The following is a 17,078-nucleotide window of genomic DNA, read 5'->3' on the forward strand; positions in this document are numbered from 1 at the left end:
CAAATGTTACAGCTCAGAGGAGTCTTCCCCCACTACCTTATCTAAAGCAACCTATTTTTAATGTTTAAATTATTTATGTATAGTGTGTGTGTGTGTGTGTGTGTGTGTGTGTGTGTGTGTGTGTGTGTGTGTGTATCTAGGTACATTCCTGGCATTATAAAGTATGGAGGTCAGAGGACAACTGGCAGGAACAGGTCTCTCCTTCTGTCGCGTGGGTCTTGGGGCCCAAACTCCAGTCATCCCACTTGGTGGCAAGTGCCTTTACTGGCTAAGCCATTTTGCCAAGCCAGGCAGCCTGTTTTTTCTCATGTTATCAGAAGCTACCATACTTATAATTGGCTTGTTTACATTCATTTGTTGGCCTTCTCCCATATAGACTTCTCTGGAGAAAGAATCGTGTTTGTCTTGAACAGAGTGATTTTCTTAGCTTGTAACCTGGTGCCCAATCCATGAGGACAAATATTTACAAACATAGTAAGAAAAACAGAGCCATCATTAATATAATCAAAAGACCTAGGTTCTGAGTCTATTAGTCTGTTGTCCAGAGCTATACTTCACTTTGCCTCATCTCGTAGTCCAATGGTTTTTTTTTTTTTTAACCCTGTGATGGGGATCAAATCCAGGGCCTAGTACATGCTAAGTAAACACTCCACTGTTGTTGAGCTAAAGACCAGTCCTCCAGACCCTACTTTTTTTGTTTCAAGTCAGGGTTCTGCTCTGTAGCCCAGGCTAGTCAGAACTGTGCTATGTAGTCTGGGCTATCTTCAAACTCCCGGAGGTCCTCCTGCTTCTGATTCTCACAGGCACTCCTTGGTATGGAATCTAAGTAGACTTTTCGTCTACAGCCTAGAGATGTGGAGAACCGATGTGAGCCGTGTTTATTTCTTTTGAGACAAGGTCTCACTGTGAACCCAGGCTGGCCTCTAGTGCTGAACTACAGAAGTACAGTACACCTGGCCTGAAGTGAGCTTGAAAAGGCAAAACATCAGGAACTGGAGAGATGGCTCCTAGTTAAGGGCACCTGTTGCTCTTGCAGAGGACTTGGCTTTAGTTCTGAGCACCTCTATGGTGGCTTACAACTACCTTACTGTGTGACTCTAGCTGGCATGGAATATGTAGACAGGGCTGGCTTCAAACTTACATGTCCAACAAAAGTAAATCTTTTTTTCCTCCAGAGACAGGGTTTCTCTGTGTAACAAAGTGGCTGTCCTGCAACTCACTTTCTAGACCAGGCTGGCCTGGAACTCAGATCTGCCTGCCTCTGCCTCACCAGTGCTAGGATTAAAGTTGTGAGCCACCACCACCTGGCTACAAGCCAATCTTTTTTGACATGGTCTATATAGTGAATTCCAAGCCAGCTAGGGCTATGAAAAAAAAAAAAAAGAAAGGAAGGACGAAAGAAAGAAAGAAAAGACAGGCAAAGTGTATCAAAACAACGAGTGGTAAGAACTGTATAGTGTAAGTTCAAGCAAAACCAAAAAGAATTTAGAAGACCTCTTAGTAAAAGTGGTTGAGCCCAGCAGCAATCTGTGACCTGTTTCCTAATCCATAGAAAGCACAATAACTTATTTTTTTTTCTTTTGTGACTAGATCTTCCTAGGTAGCCTAGGCTAGCTCAGTACTCACATTGACTAAATCTTCACTCTTTATTAATTAGGCTCTTTTTATTGGCTTACTGAGGACAAGAGGCTGAACCTGACTTGGGGCACAGGTTGTGACCTCCAAGTTTGATAACACTATCTCTCCAGACCCCTATTTACTTCTTATACCCAGCTGAAATATCTTCCAACCCCTCAAAAGGATTTCTGCCTCCTCTGAGTTTCAAAAGCACTGCTGAGCAGCAAACATCCATGTTGTGTACTGTGATAATACTCTCTGTGCTGGTCTAAACTGTTTTTCTCACCTTATATTGAATGCTTCAGATTACAAGCATGTACCAAGTCCTTTTCTTTAAATGATGATATCAAAAACATCCTGTTTAGATTATCCTCATTTTCATTTTATATTTGTTTCAGCACAAGAGTGCCTGCTTGGTATGCATGAGGCCCTGAGTTTCGTCCTCAGTACCAATAAAAAGACAAAGAAGAGCTGGGAACGTAGCTCTGTTGTTAGAATGGTTGCCTAAAAGCTGATACAAGGACCTGGGAAGTACAAAAAAAAAAAAAACCAAACACACACACACACACACACACACACACACACACACACACACACACACTTATAAATATGACTCTGCCTTCCTTTTTGTTGTTTTTTGTTTTGTTTGTTTGTGTTTTTTGAGACAGAGTTTCTCTGTGTAACAACTCTGGCTGTCCTAGAACTCACTGTGTAGACCAGGCTGACCTCAAACTCACACGAGATTCACCTGCCCTCCCAAGTGCTGGGATCAAAGGCGTGCACCACCGCTGCCCCGTGACTCCGCCTTCCTTATTTAAGGTTTTCATTCTGAACACAAGAACACGGTAGCATACAGCAAGCTGTCGGTTGGGCGTGGTTTGTGGACCAGGTGGCGGAGAGGAGGAAGCTAGTCTTAGCAACATACTTACAGAAGTAGCAGCAGCGAGATGATTCTCGGTGATTATTACTTTGTATCATTATTGAGTTTATGCAATGTAGCAACATTCTCTCCCTAGTTTATGTGGACCCCAAGGCCATGCTTTTCAATTGTCCTGGAGTAGGGGTGGAGGTTGGGGCTCAAGTCAAGAAACCTCTTGGGTGTGGTGTTGCCTCTGGCTGCCTGAGTCACAGTGACCTAACACCGGGCATAACTCCCTCCACTAATTGTCAGAACAAACTGACAAGCCTGGGAATGCTAGGGATGCCCATCAGTCACTTCCTGTTTGTTGCATTTTTTGAGTCTTAGCTCCAAGGTGATGGCAAGGGCAGAGTTCACACGGCTCAGCTTGGCTCTCCTGGAGGGAGAACTCCTTGTCGGTGGTGCCATCTGCAGGGCATTAAGGAATTTGCTAGGCATTTTATGGGATTGGGAGGAGTCAGTGCCATCTCAGGCTAAAATATTCTTCCTGCCTTCCTCCATTACCTCTTTTACTCTTGAGTCTCTACCCTGGATCACACAGCATGGATTCCCCCTAAGGCTGAAAGACTGATATTCCCTCTGCTCTCTTAACAGGCATTATTTAAGGCAGATCACAAAGCTGTGGTATCATTGCCTTTCTTCCTTGCCAATTAAATCTGTCATCTGTAAGATGAAGAACCACCTGGAGTCTTCCCAATTTAATACTGACCTCAAGAAAGTGAAGAATGCTAAGCTCTGAATGCATTTTAGTATTGTGTGTTTTCTTTTTTTTTTTTTTTTTTTGGTTTTTCGAGACAGGGTTTCTCTGTGTAGCTTTGCGCCTCTCCTGGAACTCACTTGGTAGCCCAGGCTGGCCTCGAACTCACAGAGATCCGCCTGGCTCTGCCTCCCGAGTGCTGGGATTAAAGGCGTGCGCCACCACCGCCCGGCTGTTTTTTTTTTTTTTTAATTATTTATTTAACTTTATTTTGTGTGCATTGGTGTGAAGGTGTCAGATGCCCTGGAATTGGAGTGACAGACAATTGTAACCTGCCATGTGGGTGCTGGGAATTGAACCCAGGTCCTCTGGAAGAGCAGCCAGTGCTCTTAACCACTAAGCCATTTCTCCAGCCCCGTATTGTGTGTTTTCTGCTGTTGTGGTGTGGGGTTTTTTGTTGTTTTTTTTTCCCCTGAGACAAGGTTTCTCTGTGTGGCTTTGGAGCCTGCCCTGGAACTAGCTCTGAAGACCAGGAAGGCCTTGAACTTACAGAGGCTCTGCCTCCCGAGTACTGGGATTAAAGGCCTGTGCCACCACCGCCCTGCCTGCTGTTTTTTGTTTGTTTTGTTTTGGCAAATATTTCGGTTAATGAGATGTCAAGTTAGATCACCTAAGTTTGATCCCCAGAATCCATATGGTGGAAGGAGGGAACCATCTCCTGCTCCTGAGCTTCCAGGGCCTAACAGGGTCTGTCCCTACCTATTAACTCCTATGAACAAGGCGTTATGAGAACCTGTAGTGCAAATGAATAAACAGGCCTAGAAGGTCTTGGGCTTCATGATAGAACAAGAGTCAAGTCTCTCTGATCCCTAGGATAGACCTTTGGGACTCACCTTCTCTGATCCCTAGGGATAGACCTTTGGGACTCACCTTCTCTGATCCCTAGGGATAGGCCTTTGGAACTCACCTTCTCTGATCCCTAGGGATAGGCCTTTGGAACTCACCTTCTCTGATCCCTAGGGATAGATAGGCCTTTGGGACTCACCTTCTCTAGAAGTGCTTATGCAGGACCAGGGATGTAAGGAGAATGTGTGTGTTTTATAAAACGTTGACGTTTATGTTGACTAAACAACAAAGATCCTAAGATGGCCACATGCAGTTGTACTTGCCTGTAATGCTAACGTTTGGGAAGCTGAGTCAGAAGGATAAAGTTAAAGATCAGCCTGGGACACCTATGGAAACCTGTCTCCAAAAAAAAAAAAAAAAAAAAAAAAAAGCTGGCCTAAGAGGGGATCATCCTGATTTCTTCATTTTGGAGTCTTCTGTAGGACCACAGGCTTTACCAGGCACTGCACCTTGAACAACTTCTGATCCCCCTGCCTCCACCCTGTGAGTGCTGAGAGTATAGGCCTCAGCCCCCATGCCAGGTGGAGCGCAGAGCTAGGGATCGAACTCAGGGCTTCATGCATGCTCGGCAAACACCTACCAAACCGAGCTACAAGCACAGCCCCTGCAATCCCTAAATTTGTTTTGAGACAGGCTCTGTGCAGTCCTGTCTGTCCTGGAACTCAGTGTGAAAGAGGCCTACCTTGAAATCAGAAATTCACCTGCCTCTGCCTTTTGAGTGCTGAGATTAAAGGTTTGCATCACCATGCCTGACACAATTTCCCTTGTAAAAAGATGTGTTCTCTGTACGTATATGTGAATGTGTGCTCATACGAAAGTGTGAGCATGTGTGTGGAGGCCAGAAGTCAACTTCAGTGTTGTTTTTCAGTTGTCCACCTTGTCTTGGGTTTTTTAGATTTTTATTGTATGTACGTGGGTCATGTGAGTGCTGGTATCAGAAGTCTGAGGGGTCAGTCCTTCCTGGAGCTGCAGTTAGCCAACAAATGTGGCGGCTTGGGTGAACTTGGGCCCTCTGAATAAGCACTATCCTCTCATCTCTGTAGCCCCTACCTTGGTTGTTGTGATAGGACCTCACTGGGATGCAGGGCTTGATTAGAGTAGACTTGCTGCTTCTCAATCACACTCTTGAGGGGCACTCTTCTTCAGCTGACTCAGCCACTGTATCTAGTTTGTGTGGTTTTGTTTTGCATTTTTTCTTGGGACAGGGTCTTCTGTAGCTCAGGCTAGCCTTGTATTCCTGATCCTCCAGCTTTTACTTCTGGCAGAGGTGTGGGTCTTTAATCCCACACTCTGGAGGTGGAAACAGCCCTGGGCTACATACTGAGTGGATAGCAAGACCAGCATGGCAACGAGACCATCTCAAAGTGAAAGAGGAGTTAACAGCCTTTGCCCAGAATGTCTGAGGCCTCTTGCTCCATCTCAAGTCCAAATATCCTCATGCTTAGTGGTGTAAATTGAGTCCTAACACTGACAAATGTTCCCACTACCTGCAACGCAACCCTTACCAGTAGACTGGACAATGTATTCTTTGGCTCTTTCTTGGTGGGAGACTTTGGCCCAAGCATTGAACACGTCTTAAGTTGTTCCGCACATCATAATCCAAAAACAGAGCTGTCCCATCACCCTCAAAATTTTCAATACACACACCTCCCAGTACTGTGTAGCTCTGGCTGGCCCGTAACTGTTTTTTCATCCTAAGTGCAGGTATTAAAGGTATGCACTGAGCCAGCAAAGGATCATTTGACATTTTGGTAGTGTGGGGTCTGGGTCACATGTCCTGTGGACTTTCCCAAGCATCACGACTTTATAATAGCACAAAAGGTAGGGAATGCTGTTCACTGGCCAGTGCTCCCCTAGCATACAAGCAGCACCGAATCACCCGAGTGGTGGCCTATTACTACTCCAGGGCATCAAGATTGCAGGATTAGGTAGAGGCTAGTGTGGGACACAGGATACTCAAACCAAACAAAAAAAGTATACAGAAACCAATTTTCTTAAAGCTTTTACTTTGAGACATCATGGAAAACACATACAGGGACACATGGAGAAGACATGATCACAGAATTGAAAGGTAACACAATCAGAAGCATCAGTGCTGCCTGTCAGCTAAGGTTGAAGTTCTGGGAGTTTGACATGATCCAGGGGTTTACAGGATGGATTAGTATTCCTCTCCTTCTTCCTCACCCTCTCCTTCAACAGAATCCACACCAACTTCCTCATAATCCTTCTCCAGGGCAGCCATGTCCTCACGGGCCTCAGAGAACTCCCCCTCCTCCATGCCCTCACCCACATACCAGTGCACAAAGGCACGCTTGGCATACATCAGATCAAACTTGTGATCTAGGCGAGCCCAGGCCTCAGCGATGGCTGTGGTGTTGCTCAGCATGCACACAGCCCTCTGGACCTTGGCCAGGTCTCCACCAGGTACCACAGTGGGAGGCTGGTAATTAATGCCAACCTTGAAGCCAGTGGGGCACCAATCTACAAACTGGATACTGCGCTTGGTCTTGATGGTGGCAATAGCAGCATTGACATCTTTGGGAACCACATCACCACGGTACAGCAGGCAGCAAGCCATGTATTTACCATGGCGAGGGTCACATTTCACCATCTGGTTGGCTGGTTCAAAGCAGGCATTGGTGATCTCTGCTACAGAAAGCTGCTCATGGTAGGCTTTCTCAGCAGAGATGACAGGGGCATAGGTGGCCAGAGGGAAGTGGATACGAGGGTAGGGCACCAGGTTGGTCTGGAATTCTGTCAGGTCAACATTCAGGGCCCCATCAAATCTGAGGGAAGCAGTGATGGAAGACACAATCTGGCTAATAAGGCGGTTAAGGTTAGTGTAGGTTGGGCGCTCAATGTCGAGGTTTCTACGACAGATGTCATAGATGGCCTCGTTGTCTACCATGAAGGCACAATCAGAGTGCTCCAGGGTGGTGTGGGTGGTGAGGATGGAATTGTAGGGCTCAACCACAGCAGTGGAAACCTGGGGGGCTGGGTAGATGGAGAACTCCAGCTTGGACTTCTTTCCGTAATCAACAGAGAGCCTCTCCATCAGCAGGGAGGTGAACCCAGAGCCAGTACCCCCACCAAAGCTGTGGAAAACCAAGAAGCCCTGAAGACCTGTGCACTGGTCAGCCTGTAAGAAGAGAAAAGAAAATGTATTGTTGTATTGGCAAGCACACTCAACACCAGAACCCTCTCACTGCATTTTAAATGTACCCATCTATGGCATTTACCAGCTTGCGGATTCGGTCCAAGACAAGGTCAATGATCTCCTTGCCAATGGTGTAGTGGCCCCGGGCATAGTTATTGGCAGCATCTTCCTTGCCTGTGATGAGCTGCTCAGGGTGGAAGAGCTGGCGGTAGGTCCCAGTGCGAACTTCATCTGGAAAAGGAGAAGCGGTCAGCCATCCAACAATCCGCACATGCTCACTCACTGTTCGGTGTCTGAAGAGAGACTGAGTCTGTGACCAGGACAGGATGCCTCGGGGAAGCTCCTGGTCCACTTACCTATAACCGTGGGTTCCAGGTCTACGAACACGGCCCTGGGCACATGCTTGCCAGCGCCTGTCTCACTGAAGAAGGTGTTGAAGGAGTCATCTCCTCCCCCAATGGTCTTGTCACTTGGCATCTGGCCGTCAGGCTGGATGCCATGTTCCAGGCAGTAGAGTTCCCAGCAGGCATTGCCGATCTGGACACCAGCCTGGCCAACGTGGATGGAGATGCACTCACGCTGTGGAATGAGAGAAAGGTGGGGGGGAAAATTAGCAATGCCCAAAGCAGCTGGGGTTCTAGCTCATAGGCACAACGTGACAAATCCTTAAAACTCGCAAGCATTAAAAAAAAGCCAATCTCTCTTTTTCACACCTAGGAGTTCTTAGTCATTCTTCCTCCTTTTGAAAACAAAGATACCCTCCGTCCTCAGAGTTCTACTTCTGCTTTGTGTCCAGATTTCCGGACAACTCTGGGCAGAGGAAGCAGGTGGCTGCGCAGTGAGAGGAGATGTCTCGCTGCAGCAGGGACAAGGGGCAGGGCTCTGCCGCACGAGACAAACGAGCCATTATGAGAGCATGCACCCAGGCGCCCGGGATGCTGCTGGTAGGCACCGAGCTCAGCTCTTCCACATCTGTTCCGGTCCAGCAGGAGATTATCAACCGCCCAGATCCGATTTCTGTTTCCCTGAAAACCCTTCAATGTCGCCACCTGGCCCCACATAAATTCCCAACTCGAGACAGTTGCGACTCCATGCTGTTGGTTAAGTTGCGTATTGTGGAATACAGTTGAGGAAACCTTCCCCATATTCCTCATTCCTTTCATTAAAAGCAAAAGGAAGGTCGAGGCTGAGGTTGTTTGCACCTCGGTAGCAGGGAGCTGGCTTAGAACGCGAGGGCCCGGGTTTGTCCCTCCGCCCCCCCCCAAATACACAGGTCCAAGGAGACACACCCTAAACGAAGGAAACCCGCAGTGCCGCAGCGCGCACGCGCACACTGCAGAGGCGGTTCCCGCCGCTCACAGGCGGGAACCTAACGGTCGCGCATGCGTCCTTTGTCCGCGGCGCCTTCCCGCCCCCGCCTTTTCCGCGCTAAAGAGGAAGTGAGGGCGGGGAAAGGCTCTGTGCTCGCGCCCGAAAAGCAGAGCGCGAAGGGGAGGATGGGGGAAGGGCCCGCGGGCGGGAAGGCTGTGGTCGGAAAGCGCCATGCTGCAGGTCCTGCGCAGGGCGTGGACGGATGCAGACCGGAGTCCGGGAGGACCCGGGGGAGCCCCTTCCCCCACGCCAGACCCCGGCGTCGCCCGGCAGCCTGGGCCCCACGCTCTCCGGCTCGCACACGCCTGGGCCCCGGGGTCCCCCAGCGAGCCGCCCTCCCGTGCCCTCCTCCCGCTCCCCTCCCCACCACACCCGATGCACTCACCATGGTAGCTACGGGTTAGAAGGCGAGGGTGACAGAAGCAGAACACCGGGTCCCGGTTACCGTTCCCGACAGCTAAGAGTCGAGGTAAGTAACGCAATGAGGCAGAGGCGGCGGCTCCGGCGCCTCTTAAGTAGCCGCCGGGGCGGGGCGGGCGCGGCCGGGTGGCCACGGTCCCTCCCCCGGCCAGCCGCGTCCAATGGGCGCCCGGCCTGAGCGCCGCAGAGGCGGGCTCGGCTCGCAGTCTCCTCCCCGCGGGGCGGGGCCGCCGCCGGGGCGCGCGCGCGCCGGGGCTGCGGACTGGGGCGCGCCGCTGCAATGCGGAGCGGGAGCGGGAGCAGGGGCGGGCGGGCGCTGCGGCAGGGGAAAGGGCCCGGGAGCCCGGGCAGGCTGCACTTGCGATCTAGGCGAACCCCGGACTTGAGAGGTCCGCAGATGTTAAAGGTGAAGCACCCTAAAAATGCAGAAACGTGTGGTCCGGATAGCTCAGCCCATTGCATTCGTGTGGCCACACGGGATGCGTGAGTTTTGCCTTTTCTCCTCGCTTCCTTTAAAGGCTGTGCATTCCCTACTTACCTGCTACTGTGCGAGCCCTTTATAAAGCCCAACAGCAATACTTGGTATATTGTAATGGCTCGTTCTCGAAACTAAAGGTAGCCAAGTGCTGGAAGCAGCTTGAATCATCCAAATGTTAAAATAAGGACCGGCTAGGCCCCATCTTTAGCCTTAAGTTACCAACTTGATGGAGAAGCCCTAAATAAGGGCTCTTTCAAAAGATTTTTAAAACATTTCAAATGGTAGCTAAATTTGAAGGAGTGAGGAACTAGAAGGAAAACGTCTCACCGAATATAGAGCGAGGATTTCTTGTGCTATACAAATTTTCTTAAAGGATTGCTTGGCGTTGTGTTGAGTGCTATGATGACCAGATTATAATCAATAAACTACTACTGACCATAGGAATTCATAACGTGGTTAGGGCTAACATGTGGCTTTAAAATCGCCCTCACAGAACAGATTGCAATTACTAAACTATTCAAAATGTCTTCCTGGCAGTGGCAGCCGGGAACACAGCCTTTGCAGGCCCGACAACTCCCCCTTTCAGAGCCTCAGGCGCCTCTTAGTCAGGTGCCCCGGGATTCTTGACACAGTGCAGCCCAGGCGAATTCCAAGAGTCCCAGTGAAGGAATGCCTCAGCTAGTTAATTAGGAGAAAGAGCAGACACCTGATCTGAGGTGGCTAGTGTTAGAAGAGGAAGGCCCCGACGTGCTTCGGCAGCAAGTATGTAGGTAATTTCTGGGGCCTTTGGAGTTACATTGTTTAAAAGAGGTGATCTGGGCTGAGGAAATCGCTCAGTTAGGACCTGAGTTTGATTCTCCAGAACCCGAGGGAGAGAAAAAAAAAACCCGTCATGGTGGCTTCTGCTTGTACTGCCTGTGCTGCAGAACTGGCAGACCCCTGAAGCTTAGTGGCTAGCCAGGCTGGCCTTTCTGGGCTAATTCCAGGTCAGTGAAACCATGTATCAAAAGCAAATAAGGGGGGAACAAAATATACCCACCCATAAATATGTAAATGTGATAAATTTAAAACAAAACCAAAAAACCCTAAAACTTGATCACATGCATGCTCCTACACATGTGTTCACCCATGTGCCCATGTAGGTGATGCTCAGCCTTAATCTTGTCCCACTAGCTCTTATAACTTAAATTAGCCTGTTTCTTTTCATCTACGATTTGCCTTAGGGTTTTTTACCTTTCTCCCCTTCTGTATGTCCTACTCTGTGTCTGGCTGGCCCTGGACGGCCCCCTCTCTTTCTCCACCCTCCTCCCTTCTTCTCTCTCCTCTCTCCTCCTATTTATTCTCCCTGCCTAGCTATTGGCCGTTCAGCTTTTTATTGGAACAATCAGGTGCTTTAGATGGGCAAAGTAAAACAGCATCACATCTTTACATAATTGAACAAATGTAGCAATAAACAAATGTAACACACCGTTACATAGTTAAAGTAATATTCCTCAGCATAAACAAATATAACACACCGTTACATAGTTAAAGTAATATTCCACAACAGGCAGGGCATGCGCAGCTGCCACGTGTGGAGGATAGAGGACAACTTTTGGGAGACAGTTCTCTCTTTCCACAGTTCTGTGTCCCAGGAATCAGGTCATCAGAATTCTGTAGCAAATGCTTGACCCTCTGAACCATCTTAACCAACACAAACTTGTTGTTTTTGGAGACAGTGTTTCTCTGTGTAGCCCTGGCTGTCCTGGATCTCACTCTGTAGCCCAGGCTGGCCTCAAACTCACAAAGATTCACCTGCCTCTGCCTCCCAAGTGCTGGGACTAAAGGCGTGCACCACCACCGCCTGGCTCGAAGACAAACTTTTTAAACAACTTTCTATTACATTTATTTGTCTGTGCATGTGTGGTGTGTGCCGCAGAGCACATATGGAGGTCCTAGGACAATTTGCAGGAACCGCTGTCTCCTCTACCTTGTAGGGCCCAGGGATCTAACTCAGGTTAGGTTTGGCAGCAGATGCTGTTGAGCACCCTGTGCCACATCCAACATGGCCCCAGGCTCAGACCTGACGGGGGCGGAGAGGGAATGAAGACAAGACATACATAGACAAGAAGCTGTGACTGGGTGGTGTGGGCTCTTATAGAGAGACGGCAGCCTCTGGAAGCTAAGCGTGTTTATTATGTAGAGTTGAACAGAGAAGTGGGGTTACTAAGTACAGAGGACATGGGGGCAGGGCCTGTGGTGTCCAGCTGAATCCAGGAAACGGGCTTAGCTGATCTCATGGGAGCAGTGTCTGTAGGGGAGCAGTCTTCAGGACATAAATATCAGGGTGGAAGAAGCTATGCTGGACGTTTTCTGCACACACAGTCAACACTGGGACCGGGTCCTCTGAGGAGGACTTTGCTTTGCCTCTGGACCTCACTCCAGGGTGAAGGCTTTGCCATTATTCCATAGATCTGAGGCTCTGTAGTCCTTGACTTGGCCGTACGCATGTCATTAGCACAGATTCACTCAGGGTTTTCTCCATTTTCTATAGTCCTGTGTTATGTATGTTTGTAATCCTGAGCATGAATTTGTCTATCTTTTTTTTTTTTTTTTTTTTTTTTTTTGGTTTTTCAAGTCAGGGTTTCTCTGTGTAGCTTTGTGCCTCCTGGAACTCACTCTGTATTCCAAGCTGACCTCGAACTCACAGAGATCCGCCTGGCTCCGCCTGACCCACCCCTGGCTGCCTCGTTTCCCCTCATTTCTCTTCTTCCTCTTCTTTCATCAGGGGTGGTCAAGAATTGATGCATGCTAGGCAAGTGCTTTACCACAAGAACTCACTGTATGGCCCAGGCTGGCCCTAAACTGTTGACATTCCTCTACCCGAAACTTTCAAGTATTGGGATTACAGGTATGAGCTAGCATTTCCGGCTTCTTTAACTTTCATTTTTGGAAACAAGGTCTCTAGCCCAGTCTGGCCTCAAATTCCCTGCACAGCCAAGGATAATACTAACTGCCAGTCATCCTGCCTCCACCTTTTGATTGATAAGATTACAGGTGTAGACCACCACGGTGCTGAGGATTGAACCAGGGCCTACACTTGCTAGGGCAAGAAGCACTCTACTGACTGAGAAATATCTTCAGCCCCTGAGGTAACTTGGTTTAGTTTTTGGTTTTTGGTTTTCAAGACAGGTTTTCTCTGTGTAGTTCTGACTGTTCTAGAACTCACTCTATAGGCCTGGCTGGCCTCAAACCCAGAGATCTCCGAGCCTTTGTCTCTTAAATGCTGGGATTAAATGATCTTTTTTTTTTTTTTTTGAAACTAAAAGAACTAATACTTTTATTTTCACATGCACAATTATATATTAAAACTGCTGGGGCTAGGCTAGGTGGTGGTGGCGCACACCTTTAATCCCAGCACTCGGGAGGCAGAGCCAGGCAGATCTCTGAGTTTGAGGCCAGCCTGGTCTACAGAGCGAGTTCCAGGAAAGGCACCAAAGCAATACAGAGAAATCCTGTCTCGAAAAAACAAAAAAAAAAAACCAACCAAACAAACAAACAAAAAACTGCTGGCGCTATTTGGGCAGTGGTGGCACAACACTTAGGAGGCAGAGGCAGGCAGATCTCTATGAGTTTGAGGCCGTCCGGTCTATAGAGCAAGTTCCAGGACAGCCAGGACTACGCAGAGAAACTTATCTCAAAAAACAACAAAAACCTGCTGGGGCTGGAGATTTGGCTTAGTGGTTAAGAGCACTTGTTGCTCTTGCAGAGGACCCAGGCTCAGTTCCCAGCGTTTACATAGTGGCTCACAATCATCTGCAACTCTAGTTCCAGGAGATCTGGTGCCCTCGGACGTCCAAGAGCATCAGGCGTACTCGTGGTACAGAAACAGTCATGCAGATAAAACACGCAAATACATAAATACATGGAAACTGCATCCTTTATCAGACTTCTCCCTCCAAAACCCTTCTCTTTGACAGGAAGAGGGAGCATGTCCTCCTTGTCATACTACTGAAATCACTCAGGCACAGCATCATGATCCACTGGTAGAACAGAAGGGGTAACGTAAGACAGAGCAGTGCCACCACTGCCTCCCTTATGTCTGGCTGAGTCATCCCTGGCCAAGTGAGTACCTCAAGTGGGAGGGGCTAGCTACACACTTTTAATCTCGGTTTCTTAGAAGGCTGCAGCAGGAAGATAATAAGTTTGAGACCAGCCTTGGCAACACAGTGAGCACCTGTTTCTCAAAATGAATGGGGGTGGTGGTCCTTACAGGAGCATCACTATCAGGGAGGGAAAACATTATCAGAAACCCTGCCCCCATGACTCGTTTTTTATATCCCATTGTTCAAAGCCATGTTCAATTCTGAAGGAGGAGGCTAGGAAGGCAAGTGTTGGGAGAGGAAGGGTTTGCTCTTATTTACCCCTGGGAACGAGCACTGAGTACCTTTCTCTCAGCTGGAAAGAATGGGGAAAAGGTCATCATAGATGCTTACCGTGGCTTAGGCTTGAATGTCCCCCAGACACCCCTGTGCTGAAGGCATGATTCCTAGCAGTGCACCATTGGGCAGTAGTGGAACTTTTAGGTGGTAGGAACTAGAGGAAGGAAATATCAGTCATTGGGGGCATATCTTTGAAGTGGACACTAGGATATGACCCATTGTCTTCCTCTCTTTCACTTCCTGGCTGCCATGAGCTACATCTGCTAGGCACTCCAAACATTGATGGACTGATGCAGTTGCATCACTGAAAAGGTCACCCCAGTATAGGAGAAAGTCCCACAAAAACTGCATCCATGGAGTTCCCTTGCACACTTTGCATGTGCACCCCCCAACACACACACATTCTAAATAAATGTTTAAAAAATAAAATATAGTTGAAGTAAAATGCACTGGCCCAGGAAATGGCTCAGCAGGCAGAATCTGCTGCACAATCGTGAGGACATAAGTTTGGTGCCCAGTAACCACATAAAAGCTAGGCCTGGCAGGGTCGGAAGCAGGAAATGGGCGAGAAGTATCCCTGGTGCTCTCTGAGTAGCCATACTAGCTGCGTCTACGAGCTCTAGGTTCAGTGAGAGACCTTGCCTAAAAACCTCAGGTGGTAGGGCTAGAGAGGTGGCTCAGTGGTTAAGAAAACCTGAGTTGGGTTCCCCCACCTCTACCAGGTGCCTCACAATTGTCTGTTAACTCAGCTCCAGGGAATCCAATGCCTCTGACCTCCAGGGCACCTGCATCCATGGGTATACACACCAGGGACACATGCATTCACAGAATGTAAAAAAATAAGTAAAAAGAAAGGTAGAGGATGGGTGTGGTGGCACATACGTTTAATCCTATCACTCGGGAGGCAGAGGCAGGTGGATCTCTGAGTTCTAGGCCAGTCTGGTCTACAGAGTGAGTTCCAGGACAGCCAGGGCTACATAATGAGACCCTATTTCAAAAACAAACAACAAAAAGGAAAAACGTTTCTAACACATACATCTCTCCTCTTTTTTCTTGCCTAGATTGTGGGGCAATGGCAGCCATCATGATAAACACTGTGTCATAAGGTACGGATGGAGGAAAATGGAATCTAGGTCCCTGTGACATTGCGGAGCTATAGGAGCCTGGGACCGCTTCATTAGTTTGAACACATTAATAATAAACTCTGAGTCACCAATAATGTGTCTGAGTCTCATTAAGGAAGGAGATGAAAGCATTTCCCCTTTGTGTTGTTTAACCCAGCGTGAGCCCGGATTTGAACTTCACTACTCTTCTTGTGTCTTCCATTGTCCTTCATCTGTCGTGTGAGTCTTAAGCTGTGCTAGCCCAAATGCTGCTGGGGTCTGTCCCTGTGTCTGTGTGCCCTGGTGTGTGTATTCCTAACAAAGGGCTTTGCTTCCTCTATTGACCAGCACAGACATGGGGAAGGAATGAAGGACACTTCACAGAAGTCTAGAGTGTTACAGGAATAAAGTCACTGACCCAGATAAACGCTGTCAAGCAGTATCCAAATGCTGCTTCAGCATTTGTGATGGATGTTTGTTAATAAAGTTTGCTTTCTAGCCTGGTGGGGTGGGAGGGTGGGGGATGGCTCACACGTTTAATCCCAGCACTCAGGCGGCAGAGGCAGGCGGAGCTCTTGAGTTCAAGGCCAGCCTGGTCTACAGAGTGAGTTCCAGAACAGCCAGGGCTACACAGAGAAACCCTGTCTGGAAAAACAATAAATAAAGTTGCTTTCTGCTTGCAGCCAGTCTTTCTCTGGACCGCCAGTCCATGAATAATGACACAGATTTATTGTTAATTATAAATGCTTGGCCTTTAGCTTAGACTTGTTCCCAACTTATAACTTTTTTTGGGGGGGGGTTTCGAGACAGGGTTTCTCTGTGAAGCTTTGCGCCTTCCCTGGAACTCACTTTGTAGACCAGGCTGGCCTCAAACTCACAGAGATCCGCCTGGCTCTGCCTCCCGAGTGCTGGGATTAAAGGCGTACGCCACCACTGCCCGGCCCCAATTTATAACTTAATTACCCTGCTTTTATTAATCTACACTTTGCCACGTAGCTTTTTACCTTTTTCCCATTCTGTATGTCTGGCTTGTTCCGAATCTCACTGGTGTCCTCCGTGTGCCTACATTCCTCTTCCAGTTCTTCTCTCTCCTCCAAAGTCCTGCCTGTTCTCCCCTGCCTAGCTATTGGCCACTCAGCTCTTTGTTAATCACAGTGACACATCTTCACACAGTGTAAACAAATATTCCACAACATCTGCCCATTTGCTGTTTTCAGCATTTATTAGCATAACACACACACATACACACACCAGCACACACATGTGCATTACCCATGGGTCAGGGGCATGGAAGAGTATATAACTGAAGATTTAGGTTATAAAAAATGATTATATGGCCGGGCGGTGGTGGCGCACGCCTTTAATCCCAGCACTCGGGAGGCAGAGCCAGGCGGATCTCTGTGAGTTCGAGGCCAGCCTGGACTACCAAGTGAGTTCCAGGAAAGGCGCAAAGCTACACAGAGAAACCCTGTCTCGAAAAACCAAAAAAAAAAAAAAAAAAAAAAAAAAATGATTATATGGAAAATCCAAAACAAGAAAGTTCGATTGTTACACTGTTCTCTTAAAGGCAGTTTAAACAAACAAGCCGAGTTCACAGCAGGATATCAAGCTTAAGTTTTTAAGTGACCGACTCAGGGTGTGTTACTAACTCTGGTTGTGAGGTCCAGCAAAAGTTCCACTCTTTTAGAATATAAGAGAGATTTTCATGGGGGGGGCTGGAGAGATAGTTCAGTGGTTAAGAACACTGACTGTTCTTGCAGAGGACCTGGGTTCAATTCCCAGCATCCACATGGCAGCTCACAACTGTCTGTAATTCCAGTTCCAGGGGACCCGACACCCATAGCAAAACATCAATGCACATAACATAAAAAGAAAAATATTTTCATAACACTGTGTTGCCACAGACTACCTACCTCTGAATTCCTCATTACAGAAGAAAATAAAACAGTTTGTTTAGGTATTTGGCGATAGTTCATTGTGCCATGTACC

At 48.1% G+C, this 17,078-nt stretch overlaps 1 protein-coding gene and 1 long non-coding RNA gene across 3 annotated transcripts; one reads left to right on the forward strand and one right to left on the reverse strand.

Moving 5' to 3' along the window:
• Positions 1 to 6,116: 6,116 nt before the first annotated feature.
• On the reverse strand, positions 6,117 to 9,187 carry Tuba1b (tubulin alpha 1b). The gene is made up of 4 exons (XM_052748885.1): positions 9,053 to 9,187; positions 7,653 to 7,875; positions 7,379 to 7,527; positions 6,117 to 7,278 (listed from the first exon to the last, which is right to left on the reverse strand). The coding sequence occupies exons 1-4, from the start codon at positions 9,053 to 9,055 to the stop codon at positions 6,298 to 6,300; spliced, it is 1,356 nt and encodes a 451-aa protein (XP_052604845.1). The 5' UTR covers positions 9,056 to 9,187; the 3' UTR covers positions 6,117 to 6,297.
• Positions 9,188 to 9,402: 215 nt separating this feature from the next.
• Positions 9,403 to 15,205, forward strand: LOC128117061 (uncharacterized). Of its 2 annotated transcripts, XR_008220700.1 has the most exons (3): positions 9,403 to 9,570; positions 12,333 to 12,455; positions 15,048 to 15,205. It is a non-coding gene; the product is annotated as an uncharacterized LOC128117061 (long non-coding RNA). The 2 variants fall into 2 exon arrangements; XR_008220699.1 differs by lacking the exon at positions 12,333 to 12,455.
• Positions 15,206 to 17,078: the final 1,873 nt, after the last annotated feature.

This window comes from Peromyscus californicus, unplaced genomic scaffold (assembly GCF_007827085.1).
Source record: "Peromyscus californicus insignis strain IS unplaced genomic scaffold, ASM782708v3 Scaffold_20__1_contigs__length_68692818, whole genome shotgun sequence".
NCBI lineage: Eukaryota > Metazoa > Chordata > Mammalia > Rodentia > Cricetidae > Peromyscus > Peromyscus californicus.